This window comes from Pyxicephalus adspersus, chromosome 3, assembly GCF_032062135.1.
Source record: "Pyxicephalus adspersus chromosome 3, UCB_Pads_2.0, whole genome shotgun sequence".
Lineage (NCBI taxonomy): Eukaryota > Metazoa > Chordata > Amphibia > Anura > Pyxicephalidae > Pyxicephalus > Pyxicephalus adspersus.
The window spans coordinates 78,294,078-78,311,629 of NC_092860.1; the positions used below are offsets into that span (position 1 = coordinate 78,294,078).

General features: G+C 40.6%; 1 protein-coding gene across 2 annotated transcripts in view; it reads left to right on the plus strand.

The window, feature by feature from the left end:
* The window catches only part of ADAMTS3 (ADAM metallopeptidase with thrombospondin type 1 motif 3), a 130,377-nt gene extending 126,655 nt beyond the window's left edge, over positions 1-3,722 (plus strand). For both annotated transcript variants that reach the window (XM_072405353.1, XM_072405354.1), the window contains one exon: positions 1,118-3,722. In XM_072405353.1, coding sequence (XP_072261454.1) covers positions 1,118-1,680 — 563 coding nt within the window. In that variant the 3' untranslated portion in view covers positions 1,681-3,722. The remainder of the gene's footprint in view (positions 1-1,117) is intronic.
* Positions 3,723-17,552: the final 13,830 nt, after the last annotated feature.

Below are 17,552 nucleotides of genomic sequence, written 5' to 3' on the forward strand. Positions count from 1 at the left end.
TGTAGGAAATAAATAAACAGGAATTTTGACTGGTAGCAAAAAGGTAGCTGGGTTACTTGTGACCCTTATATTTATTTATGAAACTTAAAGAATGGTGATTGCTATCACAATAATGAACAGCATGCAAAGTAAGGTGAAATAGTTTATCAGGTACTGAAAGATTCCTTGCTTTTTAGGCAGCTTTCATTTGTCAAATGCACCACCACGTCTCATGCAACCACTTACTACTTACTGATAAGCTAGTCAGAAATGTACTATTTTACACTTCATTTAGACATTTGTTGGGAAAACTATGCGTCAGTATGAATCAAAATTTTCTTTTTACATTGCCAACCCATCCTTGCAGGATGACTATCATTGCACCCTATGCCAAAGCACACCAAAACTGCAGCATGCAGGAATTCAGGAGCATACAAGAGAACATATTTTTGAACCAAAACTGAAACTGTACAGGTCCATTCCGAAAAGGGAATAACTCAACAATGCTTAGAACAAATAAACAAATAAAGCAAAATGTTCAGTAGCACAATACTGTTGATTAATTAACTAATTAATTTTAAAAAGGTAGAATTGCTCTTTATCTCTGCTTAGTTACAGTGCCCAGCTACTTATTAATTTAATATATGCTGTTCCCAGTTATGTTCAGTTTGGAAATTTTCTGACTTGTTTCTATTGCCTATTGATCTTGTTTCACCACCTTTACCATCAAACAGTCTTCTCACCTTATTTGATGGCCTTTCCTTACAGTTCATATAGTTATGTAATCATGCCTTGCAACTAACCTGAAAGTCCTGGCACTGCCAAAATGCATACAACAGTATCAGAACATTCTAGTTGAACGCATATTACATTGATATAGATAATATATAAATATATATAAAATGAACCACAGAAAAAGTACTCTATGATTTTCATTTCATTCTGGGTTAATAGTCATAAGCATCACTATCATGGTAATTGTGTACCACCTCTTAAACCCCCAGACGCTTAGTTACCTTTCTTGGGTGCCTTGTCTTTATTCTGTACTTGGTTTAGTGTATTTACCTAAAAACAATTTGTTTTATATGTTTAAATTGCACTGTACCTAATCATTTATGTTTTTGTTGATTATTTTCAGATGAACCATGCCTAGGTGATAAATCCATATTCTGCCAAATGGAGGTACTTGCACGATACTGTTCAATACCAGGCTACAACAAGCTCTGCTGTGAATCCTGCAGTAAACGTAGCACCCAGTCGCCTCCTGCGTTCCTCACAGAGGCAGCGGAAACTGAGGATGAACTTTCATTTGATCCCAGTGCATCAAGAGCAGGAATGATGCCCACATCTTTATCATCTGACAATGAAGAAACTGGATCTGAAGCTAGAAGCCTTTTAACCATTCTTTCTTCCATAGAAAGCAATGCAGATCTTGGCCTAGTGTCCCAAACAGAGAATCAAGCAAAGACATCGGATACAGCATTAAGAAGATCACATCTAGCAGCAAGTAAGACTTTTAAGCTTGTTGCTGTTCCTCCTTCAGCAGCAACTCACAACAGCAACATCCATGCACATAAATTACCAGCAGCAGGTGCTAACCTCAGCTCAACAGGTGCTCTTTCTTCAGTAAAAACCCTAAAGAGAAATGATAAGCCTCAAGAGAGGAGACGTTCTTCACAGTCCTCCTCAATAGAAAGATGAACTTAAATTTTTAAGGACTGGAGCAAAAGGACACATTGGTGCTTTCTGCTTTAAAAAGTGCAAAGTGCTGGTTCACTTACTCATTGTCCATTTCCAACTGTTCTTTGCTTTGAATTGTAACTTGAAATTATCATAGGAAAAAACACCAAAGATTCCCAGCCACAATTTGCTGAATATTCCGGTCCACTAATGGGTTCATTCACTGGCCCATGAACCATAAATCAGTTTAGTGTTCTTGTTCCTTTAAAGGCAAGTGACACTTCTTTCCAGCTCCAAAGAGCAATTTACTCAGCTGTTATGTAGATATTTGAATGTTGCAAAGTCAGTATTATTTTTCATTTTGTTTCTGAATATGTATTGTTTACTGGTTTTGTGTTTTGTTTTCGGTGCTATATGCCTGTCAGTACAATCTGCCTTATGTACATTCCACGAGGTGAATCTCTTCCACAAATCCTAATTCAGTGTTTTTTATTTTTTTTTTTCATTTTGTTTTTGCAACATGTTGACCTGACCAAAGTATTTCCTAATTTCTTGGGTGTGTATCATTTACAAACTCTTCAGGTGCATGTCTTTTAAATCCTTTAAAACTTTACTTACTATTACTGTACCTTTGTTATCAACATCCTCACGTAGGTATTGGTTTATATATTACTGGAAAAAAGGAAGGAAAATACAAATATTAACTAAGAGAAGTTAGTGGGCACATCTCTCAGAATTTTAAAGCCATTCCCTAAATGCAAGACCAACTTCCTACTTATCTAGAGCATACCCAGAGTCAACCACATATACATTTATGTTTTAGCAAATGTACATCATTTATCAATCATTGCTTTCTTGTTGTGGTGCAAAGGCCTGTCCCACCAAATAGCAAAGGCTTGGAAGATAGTTAGAAGAGATTAATTTACCAAGAAGAATTTGTTCCATCTTCTATTTGGAAGATGCAAGTGAAACAGTAGTATTTTGTAGGATGAACTCTAAAAGACAACTTTTTTATTCAGAGGAAGTTAAGAGAAGTAGAATAGCATTACTAATGAAATGACATAATTCAAATTTCTTTCTATGGAAAGGAGCCTTGAGCTACAAGCAACAAACAAGTACCAAGCATTTAGTTAATGTACCTTTTTTTCCTAAAAGGAATCATTTTTTCCTATGCCATCTAATCATTTTTTTTCACCTCACCTTTCACAACCACAATGCTTCTGACTGCAATAATATGTTTGCAACATGGTCTCCATGATCATCTTTTCACCATTTACACCAGTCTCGCTCTCTCATGTAGCTGTAAAGTACTTGTATATAGAATATAAAAGTGAAGATATTTATTAAAAGGTGATTTTCTTGATAGATTTTATTTACTGAATATTTACAGTTATAGCATTTGCATAGTTTTCTTGCACGACAGTCCTTGCAAATATAGATCATAAGCTAAACCTGAAACTACTGCATAAAATATGGCGCTAAAAACCAATCATTTGATGAATCAATTTCACGTAAAATTAACTAGTTAAATTTGACAAACAAGTTCTCTTAAAAGAATTGTCCATTATAACACCAAAAACGTTACGCATCAGTGATGTGTATAATTAGGCTTAGAAATCAAGTGTAAGAATTTGAAGATTAGATAACGCAACGAAACAAAGTCAATTTTAAACATACCTGTAACTAGATTTTAGAACTTAAGTGTGGGTTTTTCCACATAATGTATTGTGCATAAGCTAACCCCAAAGTTATGACTTGACATCTTGAAAGGCTTCATATTACACCACTGTAAAGTTTTCAAGTGTCAGAACTTTAGTCTAGATCAGTAATAAGACAACCCCTGAACAAAGACAATTAGGTTTATAACTGCCAAGACAAAAATGTATTAAAAATGTTTTTCTTCATACTCTATTATTGTCTGGATGTAGATATTCATTATGCTGTATGTCGCTTTTTATCATATATTTCTTACAGAGCTAATTTTGTGACCCTTTTTAAGTGTACACTACTGATGCTGTTTATTGTATTGGGGAGCACTTAGCAATAAAAAAGCTTTAATATAGTGTACTTTGTCTGGCTCGGTTTTGCTTCCATGATGAGTATTTAATGGATAGCCAATATTGAACATATTTGTAATTATATTGTAACAAAGAGGCTGCTTGGTTGACATTGTTGCCAATGTATTGTCTACTTATAGTTCTTCATCCATCTCTTGAAACACATTACTTAAATATATCTGGACGGTAATGCACACTATAACACCAATTTTAAGACTGGCCAGAAGACCAGTTACCAATCAAATTTACATAATATGGAGCCGTGCATGTTATGAGAAAGGAAGTAGTTAGTAGGTCATTGGAAGAGCAAATAGAGCTGATGGGGTTGTATTTTTCTACCAGGTCAGAAAGGTAGGTGGGTCAGGAACTGTGGAGGGATTTTAAGGCAAAGCACAGCAGTTTGAATTTGTTTCCAAGGTGAAATGGAAGCCAATGGAGAGAACTGCAAAGAGGTAGCAGAAGAGGAGCAGTGGGAATGATAAATAAGTCTGGCTGCAGCATTCATATTAGATTGTAGAGGAGAGAGTCCATTAAGGAATACCAGAGAGGAGGATGTTACAGTAGTCCAGAGAAGAGGTGATGAGAGCGTGTACAAAGAATTTGGTGTTCCCTGGGGAAAGGTAGATGAAAGTGACAGAACCTTGAAATGTTCTGTATATCGGGGGTACATCAGAGGGCAGAATAGAAGATGAAAACATTGTCCAGGACTGTGAGAGACAATTCCAGGGTGGACAGATAGATTTGAAAGGAGTGGTCAGACAGGTAGGAACAGTGCATGAACAAGCTTTTGTAGATGTTTGGTGTGATTTTTGTGCTGAGTTGGAGGTTAGCAGGACAGGGGTAGCGGAAGTTGGCAACTTTATCCAGAGCCAAAGAAAGAGTGTGGCAGCATTATCAGGAATGTTGTTTTAAAGAGAGAGTGCAGTAGCAGACTCAGAGTCTGATGAGGAAAGCCAAGTTTCAGTGGGGCCAAGAAGTTTAGAGACTTACAGAGGAGAAAGTCGTGGATTGAGGATAGTTTATTGCCAACAGATCTCCATAGACTGCCAAAGAAAGGAGGTAGGAACTTATGGGTTGTGTGAATAGTAATGGGGTTAGGAGGAGGGAGTATCTTGCTGAAAGTGTAGGGAAGAGAGAGGTTGTGGGGGGGAACAAGGTTGCGTGAGATTTCACCAACCGGTAGCAGTAGAGAAAAAAGGTGCAAGAGTACAGAGAAAGCAGGAGAGTGAAGGAGCAGTCAGACAAGAAGTTAACAGACTGGGGAGGAGGAGAGGGAATAGAACCAGCAAAACGAGTACAGGGTGAATGATGCATTGTACCAGATGATGGTAAATCACAGGAGTACATTAGACAAATTACTTTTAGGAAATCTATTCCAGGTTTGCTAGATCACTCAGATTCACTGATAAAAGTGTATCATCTCCAGCCTTGGAGAGTGTTAATAAATAAGACCCATTGCTTCTTACCATTAAAAACGCACTTATCCCACTTTCATTTTCTTTTTTACTTTAGTAACACAATTTAGCAATTTCACTGATGTTTCATAACATAACAGTCTCATCATTCAATTCATTAAGAAATTAAATACCATTGTGCAGTTAAAATGCATAACAAGGATCCTGGGAAATTGCTTTATAACAGAATCTCTTCCAGGTATGTGCATTTATAGTCAAGACAAATTGACTAATAATATAGAAATTCTAGGTAATGCTCAGAATAACCAGTCCTTCTTGAGAAATGAATGTGCTTGTCTACAGATCGAAGTGGTAATGTGCAATAGCATCTCTCTCAAATAACAAAAAACTTCAGCTACCTATATATATATAACACCAACAAAAGCAGGTATGTGGTAATTAAACAAAATGATGTTTTGTTATTAAATGCAGCTATGGTAAGTACATCATATTGATTTGGCAGCCTCTAAATGTCTCCTGTATATCAGTCAAAAAAAAAGAAAAAAAAAGGGTCAGGGTGTGGCTTGGATGCGGGCCAGGTAAGACATGTGTTTGCTCGTTCCTCGGGTGGGTTCCACTAATCCGCTGGATTCCTGCAGCATTGACCCGTGACATACGATCCAGGATTGGCAAGAAGGGCCCTAAAGAACAGTCCTCCTTGGCAGTGGCCACGTCGAGGAAGGACGGCTAACAGCTACTACTATATATAAGCCGGCGAGTGGCAAGATGCCCCCTGCCACGCAACACCCAGCATACATGCTCACTGGGGGTAAGGGAAGAGAGGAGAACTCTCCCCCATGAAGGGAGGACTAACCAGACAGCCCTGCTAATCTTGACTCCCCCCTCTGACCACAGGATCCACAACCAGCACCTGTCACACAGGATAGTGTTGCACTCACCCCCACTGGCTCCAATATGCGGCCTCAGGCACCCCCCCCCCCCCCTTCTCTCCACTTCATTCAGAGGTAAGTAATCCCTCCTCTCCATTACTGCTCAAAAGCCACCCCAGTCCATCAGATAGGCATCCCAGGCATCCATGGGCTCAGAACACTTTGAAAGTGCGCTTCCTTTTTCATCAGAGCAATATTTTGATGATTTTATGCAACGTTTGACAGGTACCGTGCACTCTGAACTTTTGGACCTGAAACGTGATCTCGGAGTTAGACTGGAGAAAATGGGGAAAGAAACGGCTGAACTTAGGGACCATATCTCACAACACGCTGCAACACTAAACGCCCATTCAGCACCTGATCGAACATCAGGATGATCTTGATAACCGCAGTAAGAGAAACAACATCAGGATATGGGGACTACCTTGAGTCTGTGAAGCTCAAAGATCTACTATGTGCAGTTTCTGCCCTTTTCAAAACGCTCATGCACTGGCCACCAGAAACCCCTGTAGAAATAAACCGTATACACTGTGCTTTGGGTCCCAAAAGCTCAGACCCAAACCTCCCATGGAACTTAACATGAAGGCTACACTACTATCGCATGAAAGAAGCCATTATGGTCCTGGCAAGGGATAGTGATGGGGTTATCTTCAATGGCACCTCAGTGGACACTCTGGATATGAGGCAAACGCTCCGACCAGCAATGGAAGCCCTCCCTGCAAACAACATCCACTACAGATGGGGCTTTCATTTTACCATTCTACATGCGGAGATGGAGTCTCAACTGTCATTAGCCAACTGTTGGATCTTCCATCGGTCAACCTCCAGATGTGGCGTGACCTCTCTCCGGTTCCTGGTCCAGGTGACCCACCCTGGCAACTCTTGAAGCGGAAGCCACCCATCCATGAGCCACAATGACTTTCAGGTCTGGTATTTAAAACCTCACCCTGCTTTACCCCACGTGGGCCCCCTATTAAAGTGGAACACTATCCCTCCACCTGTGGACAGCAAGGCATTATTACCACTACTATACTTGCCGTAGCGACAAACCCTTCTATACCCTCCCAACACAGAGCCTTTCCCGACCCCTGACTTTATTTGAAAGACTATGTGTGGAGAAGGGTACAGCTAGACATACCTTCTCAGAATTGTACTGGATTCTACATGCTCTGCCCTCCGGGGTCTCCCCCACATAATTGAGGACATGGGAGGAAGAACTGAGAATTACTCTGAACCCCAAAGGGCCCAAGTTGTGCTGCTCACCCAAAAGTTATTTATTTGCAGTAAATTACAGGAATTAGGTTACTAGGATAATGTCAGGCTGGTATAGGGTCCCAACACGTTTACACAAGTATTATCGGCCTCATACGACAGATGTTAGTGATGTGACCTAGATAGGGGCTCATTTCACCATATCTTCTGGACATGCCCAAAAGTTAGATTGTTCTGGAACTGCCTTTTTCTTCTCCATCACAATTATAGACCCCAAAAGGCCTATCATAAACATAACGGTATGCATCGCAATCAAACATATGGTTAATGCAGCCAGGGCCTTTGTGGCACTATTATTGAGACAGTTGAACCCACTGCCATTGGACTGTGGTTTTATAAGATTTATGAGATTATGCCTATAGAAGACCCATGTCCCTGCGTGGTACAGAAGAGAAGTTGCCCAACTCTTGGTTTTACTGGTACAATTCTAGGATTCCTCAGAATATAGAGATAACATACTTTTGGACACCAGTCCTTAAATATAAGCATTTAACTTAACAAAACCCTTAGTATCCTTGGTGTTGGAGTGCACAACATGAATTGTAAAAAATCAGCACTTATGCATAATCCATTTTAAATGATGGGTTCAATATGACTTTTGGTGAGCCCTAATGGGGGTTGCCTTTGAAATGTCAATGCAGACAAATCTAGCAGGATGACTCCAGCTGTGGTTTGGATCCAAGGAACTGGAAGTAAAGATAACACCTCCTTGAACAGGAAGATCACACCATACCACGTGTGAGGTATGGGGGTTGTGCATTGAAGCATCTACTCCAAAGACTTCTCCAATCAGACTGCCTGGTGTATAAACATACCTGCTATCTGATGGCCCCCAATGCAACAGTGACACCTATTGGAGAATATCAGTGGGCACCTATGAGCAGTGTATTTCCGGAAGTGGGAGGACACCCAAGTAAGGGGTGGAAGCATGGATGTGGCTGGATGTGGCCAGGGTCCTGGAGATGTATAAGAAGGGACAATTAGTAGTCAATTAATAGTTTAGTGCAGTGTTTCTCAACCTTTTTAACAGGGGAAACCCTTTGGTGGAAATAACTTTCAAGTCTTTAGTGGTCCCCTGTTATAATTATTATATCTACATTTTACAGGGTTCATTTTAGTTAAAAAAAGAGAATGTTCAATTGTCAAGATAAATTGGTCTGTTTCTTCGTGAGAATTCCAGGTGTGTTGAAAGCCTTCTCAGGCCGCACAGTGGTTGCAGGGCTAGTCAGAAGCTTTAGCACATACTATGCAAGCTCCAGACAGTGGTCCAACCTAGACATCCAAAAGTCCTCACCTCTGAGAGTGCCTGCATCAGTGCCAGACCCAATGAAGTTTCCAAACATGTTGTTCAGGCATTGCCTATGAGTGCTGCCTGCTGGCAGCTGTGGTTTAAAAAAAGAATTAAAGTGGTGCAGACTGCCACCACTGCTTTCAAGGATCACAGGATCAGAAAAATGTTGGTCATCAGAGCGGATCCTGCCACCACCTGGAGGGATAAAATATCCCCCATGAAGTGTGCCCTATTTCTTCATCTTTATTGCCAGCACCCTTCTCCTTTTATTCCTTCATTGCTTCCTGCTTCCTCACAGAGATGGAGGTGGTAGGTAAATGATCTTGCTGGCCATAGGATGGCAACAAGTACTTTCTTTTGTTTTCATCTCTCCAGTGCTAATCTATGACACCACTTAGTGTGTGCTCCGGAAGGAACATCGTGGTATCGTGCCAATACCCTCTGCCTTGTTACGACTCACCATTATGGTTACCCCCAAAAAAGTTCCAATTACTGTGTGTATCCTAACTGATTGACATGGTGAAAAGAACCACAAATACTACAAATACCCAAAACTGATCCTTGTTGCATATTCCACCGGGCACTAATTGATATCATGTTACTGCTGGCCTGTAGGATTGCTCTAAATGCCCACATACACAGAGGATATACTATTATACTAATATTTTTAGATGCATTAGAAACATTCTTTGTCAAAGAATATCTTATAAACCCAATAAGCTTTCTTCCCAAATTATATTTAAAACTATGATCCCAAGTTATAAAAAAAGGGTCTCAAGATAAGAAACTATCAAAAACATGTATTTTATGGGTACCCACTACTACCTTTTGTAGTACCTTTACTTCACACATTTCACAATGAATGCCAAGGCTGCTTCTTCAGAAAAATAAAGAATACATGTGCTATAATAATACATTGAAACACTTCTAAGAAACATTCTTATATATATATATATATAAATTGTAATAGACCACTGGGGGTTGCTCATGGTAACAGGATGCTTACAGGACAGATTAGGGGCAGCAGACTGGAAAAGTCCAAAAAAACAGCAGTTTTTATTTGTTTAAGCAAGTGTTACAGCACACTCTCCAGCACTTCACAACAAAACAATAAACAGTAGCCCGGCTGGGCCTCTGGCTACCTCACTTAGGTGCCCTCTCTTCCTAACACTTACACTATATCAGTACTGTTAACTCACAACTTTGTAGTACTGTTTGGCCGCTGGCTTTCCTGGAATCCACTCTCTTCAGCCTGGAACCCTCTGGCTCTCTCTCAGCCTGGAACCCTCTGGCTCTCTCTTCAGCCTGGAATCCACTCTGGCTCTCTCTTCAGCCTGGATTCCACTCTGTCTCTCTCTCTCTCTCTCTCAGCATGGAACCCTCTGGCTCTCTCTCTATCCTAGCCTGGAACCCTCTGGCTTTTCCTCGGCTTGGAAACCTCTGGCTCTTCCTTGGCCTGGAAGCCTCTGGCTCTTCCTCAGCCTGGAACCCTCCGGCTCTTCCTCAGCCTGGAACCCTCCGGCTCCAGCTTTCTCAACCTCTTGATGATCAATTCCTTTCTTCCTTGCACCTGAGTGCAGGTGCATTAAACCCAAATCAGGATTGGGTTGGGCTAAGAAACCCATCCTTTCACTCCCTTGGCTGGCTCCAGGGCCCTAAAGTCCCTGGGTTTTCTTCTAAAAAGCTATCCAAACACACTCTTTCCTCAAAGCCTTTTCTACACTGGTTTGACACTTTTGGGACACACCAGCTGTCATTAACCCCCCCCCCCCCCCCATCTGTTCGACCCCGTGGGATTGGACACATATTCCCCCATAAAATTTGTCCAGGATGGGGTGACTGCATTCCTTTTCTTGGTCAAACAAAACAAACAAACCAACAACAAAACAACTTTCTTTTTAGAGACCCGGTGCTCTAGTAAACTTTAACTTCTCTCTGCAAAGCATCTTTTCTTAAATCAGTTCTCCAGATTTTCAAAAGTCTTTTGTTTTCTCCATATTTTTATTTATTCAGATCTTGTTTTATCTTTACTCCTTGGTAGAGTAAGGGCATAATGGTCATAGAAGACTGTATCACAATAGGGACAGTGAACTTTGGCCACCTTCTCAGTATGCTTTTGCCGTATCTGCATTTTCATGGTTCCACCCTGTGTAAAGCGAACATGACAAATGTAGCATTCATATAGCTTTTCCCCAGAGTTCTTACGTGCCTCTGCATGGGATGATCAATATTTGAGTGTCTGGGACAAGTATAGTTGCAGAGCTCACATTGGCAAGTTTTATTTACACATTCCTTTTTATTTTTTGTTGGTTTTGGATTGTTTCCCATCACGTTTCCAGCCTTCACATCGACTGATGTAGCAACACCTTCCTCTCCATGCCCCTGAGCCTCCTGTTCAGCTGGCAACACAGGGACATCTTCTCCAAACTGCATTTCACTTAACTTAATAAACTTTTCCCGCACCTCTTTGAGACAGAGACCTTTTTATGGGCTCCAGATTCTAATACAGGGACATCTTTAAACGCCACCTCAGGATCACATTCTTTAATATGGACTTTAGTAAGAGGAGGTAACTTTTCCCGAGATCACACAGGCCCACATTCATCAGCCTGCTCCTCAGTTAACACATGAGCATTATTCCACTGGGATACTTTCTGCAGTCTGCAGTTCCTCCAAATTCCTTGCTGCCAGCTGCTGCACAGCCACAGTCAGCACTTTTCGATGCTCCACTAAAGCCCAAGAGACCTCTGCCAGTTGTGCCACCAACAAACGATTGGTCTCTTGCTGTGCATTATAACTTTCTCTTTGAGCAGCATTAGCAATCTTCAGCTGCTTCAGGACCTCCTCCATGTTGCTACCACTCGATACACCAGCCCTTTAAATGTACTGCTGCAATCTTTGCTGCTTAATTTGCCCGCATCCTCCACCAAATTGTAATAGATCACTGGGGGTTGCTCATGATAACGGGATGCTTACAGGGCAGAGTAGAGGCAGCAGACTCCAAAAGTCCAAAATACCAGCAGTTTTTATTTGTTTAGGCAAGTGTTACAGCACACTCTCCAGCACTTCACAACAAAACAATAAACAGTAGCCCGGCTGGGCCTAACCGCCAACAGGGTTGAGGGGGGGGGGGGTTTGTTTCAAATAGAAAAACAGCAAAAATAAAGCCTGGCCACTTGGCCACTAACTCACTGTTAGTCCCCTTAACTAGCAATCCAGCCCAACCTAGTGCTGTGCAGGACTCTAAGGCCCTAACCATACATCTTTTGCAACAAAGTCGGTGTCTTTACTCACAGTTCCAAGTTCCCAGTTCCCAGTTCCCAGTTCCCCTTGGACCTCCTCCCAGCTTACCAGACCAACCAAGACAGAGCCACAGGAATAAGCAGACTGGGAGTTTATATCCCCAGCCTAATTTACAGGATGTATTTCAGGTCAAAAGGAAAACTGTCTGACTAAACAGAAAAAAACTCTGCATATAACCTGTACCTGGGGCAAATGTACCTGTCATTCTGGATGAAACCCTGTGATTTATTTGGCCAGCTGTTACAATATATATATATATATATATATATATATATATATGTATACATATACCAGGGCCATAATTATATATATATACCGGGGCCATAAATTATCACAATAGTTGAAAGGTTAAAATACCAAAAAACGTGTGACCCAGCATCATGGAAATACCAACAGGTAAGTATTGAACACAAGACACAGGTAGGTATAATGCACCCAAAAATGAAATATATTAAGAATGAATAATTGATTAACCTCTATTAATCTGACACAGGACCTACAAAAAGTCAAGATACATCATTGCACCAACAAGTTGAAGATATGTACCAGACAAGGTACATATGTGAATTTGCCCTGCCAAAGACCACCCTGCAAGTTAGTAACATTGTCCTACACCCTTCATACCTATTTCAATGTCCATCCAAAATCTCTAGGTCCTCATTTGCTAAGTGGTTAAGTAAACAACTAGGACTATGCATTAGGACTAACCCATGTTTAGCTGGATTTCATTGTATACAGTCCCTGATTTAAGTCTCATTTCATTGTATACAGCCCCTGATTAAAATCTTTCCACATAATACCAGGGAAAAAAAAACACAGGCCAAAGAAAAAAATAACATCAAAAAGGCAAAATAAGTGAAACAAATTTAAAGATTCAAACCTGCAGATATCACTGTAGGCTGCAGAGTTTCAATGCACTTATAAATCCTATGATCACACACTATTGTTTTGTGGTCTTACAGTACTAAAAGCAGTAATGCATTCTATTTAAAACTTTCAGAATGTGACAGTATAACATAATCAACTCACGTACTTAGCATATTTTGGTACGTAATCTTGTGTAGACTAATTGTTAATAAGTTGTGTAGTTGTTATTTATGTGATGTACAATTCTTGTAATGAACCTGAAAAAGGATTACTGCAGGAGCTAATATTTAGTATGTATATGTGTCTGTGTGCCGATCAGTGGAGGACTAAGAAGTATTTGGGAGGCATTCACAGCCAACTGGTCCTTTCATAGCAGAAACGATTTCCTGTGGGCTCAGTGTCAATGTATGCCATAGTGTCACAAGGTGAACATTAGCTGGGGTCATATAGAACGGTGTACACCCAATCACATTGGGATCGTAAGGAAAGGTCTGCAAATGAAGAAAGTACTATATGAATTAACACGGGTGGGTGGTGTTTCATATTATCTACTAATCTAAATGAAATACAAAAAAATTCCATTGCATAATCACTAAATCCTATAATTCAGCCTACATTCACAAGTAAGCACAGCACATTTCACAGTTTACCGTCTGTAGTTCTAGTTGCATAACATCTCTGGGTCACAAAATAAGTAGATGCCGGAAGATCTCACATCTGGGCATAGAGCAGAAAGTTATATAATGCACAGCATCTGTAAATGACGGCCTATGATGCCCTTTTTTAGGTCTGAATGGTGACGCAAATCCACTCAGGACCACCTACCTAATATATTTTCCTACATGGAGGGAAATAACTAGTCCCCCTCCAGTGTCAATTTTTCCAGTAAAAAGCAGAACATGTGAACCAAGTTACCCACGCTGTCACGGAACCTGCATCACAATGGCCTCTAGTTGTTCTTAAGGAGAATGTGTGAACCCACGTAACATTAAATATTATTGTATTTTGCTAATACAAACATGTTTTCAGTCAACAAATAATACTTTATTACCATTATTTTATGTTATTTGTACACCAGGTGTTTCGGTACCAAAGATTAAATGGCCTTTCCATTAGCGTGGGAGGCTAGGAACACCAATTACAGATAATGTCCCACAGGAATGTATTATGTTCAACTTTTTTTCCAAGACTTTCTTGGAAATTACTTTCTAATTCCAGCAACTGGAGGTTTTCAAACACTGTACTATAATTTTGCTTTTATTTATGCAATTATATACATTGTTTCCTCTACAATCCTCTAAAAAAAAAACTTCATTTTGAGCCATTCCTAAAGGGTGGATTTTCATAGTTTTGGTGAGTTTTAAATTTATTGATATTGACATTTTTTATGTGGCTTCTATTTAACTAATTTAATATTCAAGAGCAGCAAAAGAGGTTACAATATATTTGAATTTGGTAATTAGCTTTTTTAAAAGTTTTTTAGATTTTGTATTTTTTAAAGACTAATAGATTTTGTAATTGTAGAGTTGTAAAATTGTTTGGGGTATATTTAAAAAAAAAGTGAAGAACAACAAAAAAAAAAAAACTTTTATAATGCCATAATAAATGTGTGAATAGTCTTTTTTGCCTGGTAATCTGCATCCCACAAGTGGAGAGTAGAGGTACTATAGTGGCAATAAAAAGTTCCATTCACTTACATAGGTACATAGTAAATCAGGTTGAAAAAAGTTCAAGAAATCAAGTTCAACTACTAGGCAAATAAACATATCCCAGATATAAAACCCTATTGACAAAGTTGGTCCAGAGGAAGGCAAAAAACCCTGGTAGAATTTGCTGCAACAGGGGAAAAATTCCTTTCTCATTCCATGAGGCAATCTGATGTTCTCTGGATCAAAACTCTCTGTTATCTTTACTTTAACCTGTTATCTTTACCTCTAACCCAGCTATATTCTGTTCTTTTAGAAAAGTATCCAGCTTTCTCTTAAAGCAGTCTATAGTAGTTCCTGTAATATCTCCTGAGGGAGCCTATTCCACATTTTCACAGACCGTACAGTGAAGAATCCCTTTCTTGTCCAGAGCCTAAACTTCTTTTCCTACAGACGCAGAGTGGCCTCTTGTCCTCTGTAATGATCTTAAGGTGAACAGTTGGGGATATTTATAAATTTATACAGGGTGATCATATCCCCCTAAATGTCTATGGTATGCTGTGCAATCTGACTGCCATCCCCATTCTGTGTGCAATGCTGTGCATTTTAGATGAATTTATTGCACAAATTTGAATCTGGCCATAGCACTGTTCCCCTATCCATTTGTCCTAGTTTAGTGTTAATTGATTTTATTGCCCTGCCAATCCCCTCCCCTGCCCAGGTTCAACTGATATCCAAAATTCCCTGTTGCTCGCATCAGTCCATCTATATTCAGGGCCCAAAGCACTTCTATATAAACATAGGGCTAGGTCACTTGCCCAAATCTTTAACCACCTGAGCGTTACACTGATTTTTAGATTTCTGTTCCAAAAGCGTCACAGGTTTTCATGAAATTTTTTTTTTTAAATTGTGGATTTTAGTGTAGGCGAAAAAATACGGGCTTAACCAAAAGAGCCAAAATATTTAGTGCGAGAAATTACGGGCTTAGCGGTTAGGGGGTTAATGCCAAATTATAAGTGCTTTGAGAATTAATCCAGGGAAAAGAACCAGGAATTGGAACAGAATTGGACATACCATTACACTCTGCTACTCCCACCCCATACCTCTGGACTGAACCATCATTGCGCCACCTGAACACCTACACTACCTCTGCTGCTGCCATCCTGAACTGTTTTTTTCACCAAGCTTCTCCCTGACTGATTGCTATACCACTCCTGGAACTCAACAAGATGACAAGCTTCACTACAACCCATATTACAGGAGCTGCTCACATGGACTTCTGTCTGCTGCACTGCATTATGTACTCCTATGACTCACAATTACCTGTTATTATGCATTGCTCACCCTGCACTCTCTTTGCTTGCTCTCTTCCCCCCCCCCCCCCCCCCAGTCTGTTAACCCCTTCTCTGTTTGCTCCTTTACTCTCCTGCTTTCTCTGCCTGTACTTCTGCACCTATTTTCTCTTTTACTACTTATTGGTAACGTCTCATCCAACCCTGGTCCCCCTCACAGCTTCTCCCTTCCCTACCCTCTCACCAACATTCACCCCCCTCCTAACCTTATTACTTTCCCCACTACCTATAAGTTCCCCCTTTCTCTGGCAGTCTATGGAATGCCAGATCCATTGGCAATATTTTAACCTACTCTCCCCCCTGTTGGTGTCCCCCAAGGGTCAGTCCTTGCACCGGTCCTCTTTTCTCTGTACACCTCCTCTCTCGGTAGTCGCCAGTGTAAAGCTGCCGGAGATGCGCGGCTCCGGCCGCGATCTTTTTCAGTTGCTGAATAGCGCGATCGCGTACGATTTCGGATCGCGAATACGAATGCGCGACCGATAATCCGATTCTGCTTGATGAATCAGGGGCACTGTCTCTATCTCTGCAGTGTATTCCTCTTTTAATACAAGAAAGTACTTTACTAGTTTTAGATATTGCAGCTTGGCATTGCATTTTATTTTTAAGTTTATGATCTACCAGAACCCCCAGATCCTTTTCCATTTTTGACCCCCCCTAAATTCCCCCTAGACAGTATGAAGCATGCATGTTGTTAACCCCCAAGTGCATAACTTTACATTTCTCAATACTAAAGGTCGTTTGCCACATGGCTGCCCAAACAGTACATCCAGGTCTGCTTGTAGATTATAGACATCCTGTATGGACTTAATTCCATTACATAGTTTGGTGTCATCTGCAAACACAGAAATGGTACTTTTAATCCAAAACTCTATATCATTTATAAAGATGTTAAATAGTAAAGGTCCCAACACTGAACCCTTGGGTACACCACTAATAAACTCAGACTAGCAGAGTATGCAAACAGTATGCCTGTTTGTCTGCAAAGTCATTGGACATTTACCAGCAATGTTATCTGCCCAGTCATTAGACATTTACCACTACTGTTTATTTGCAAGTCATTGGACATTTATCACTGTCCTTTCTGCAAAAAAACTAAAGAGACATTTACCCCTATTAACTAATACATGTGTGTGTGTGATCTCCCGGTTAATCACCATCAAGATTCCCTCAAACCATGCTCTCATTTCTGAAGGCTAACACAGATCCCTTTCCATTTAGGTGCAAACCATCTCTGGCATATAGTTTGTACCCCAATGAAAGTCAGCCTAGTGCTCTAAGAACCCAAATCATTCCTTTTACACCAGGAATTAAGCCATGCGTTTAGCTGTCTAAGCTCCCTCTGCCTTTCCTGTGTTACACATGGCACAGGCAATATTCCAGGGAACATAACCTTGGAGGTCCTTTTCTTCAACTTGAAACTTAGTTCTAAATCATAGATTCCCCCATGACACCCAATTGTCTACGCCTTCCTGTATTGCCTTCCCCAACCCTACTAGATGGCCTGCTCTACTGGCTGTTAGGGGTAGCAGTAACATCTATGGTAACAACTGGGTCTGCCACCTGTACATCTTCACATAGCTTTGCAAATTTGTTGAGGTGCTCAATCACAGGGCTGGCCTTCCTTTTCTGGGAGCCCCTACCACTTCCTCTAACTACAGTAACCCAACTTCCTACTTGTTCATCCTGATTAACCTCTCCACCCTACACATCTATGCCACTGACTACCCGCTCAGTAAGCAGGAGACCCCTCTCAAGGTGATC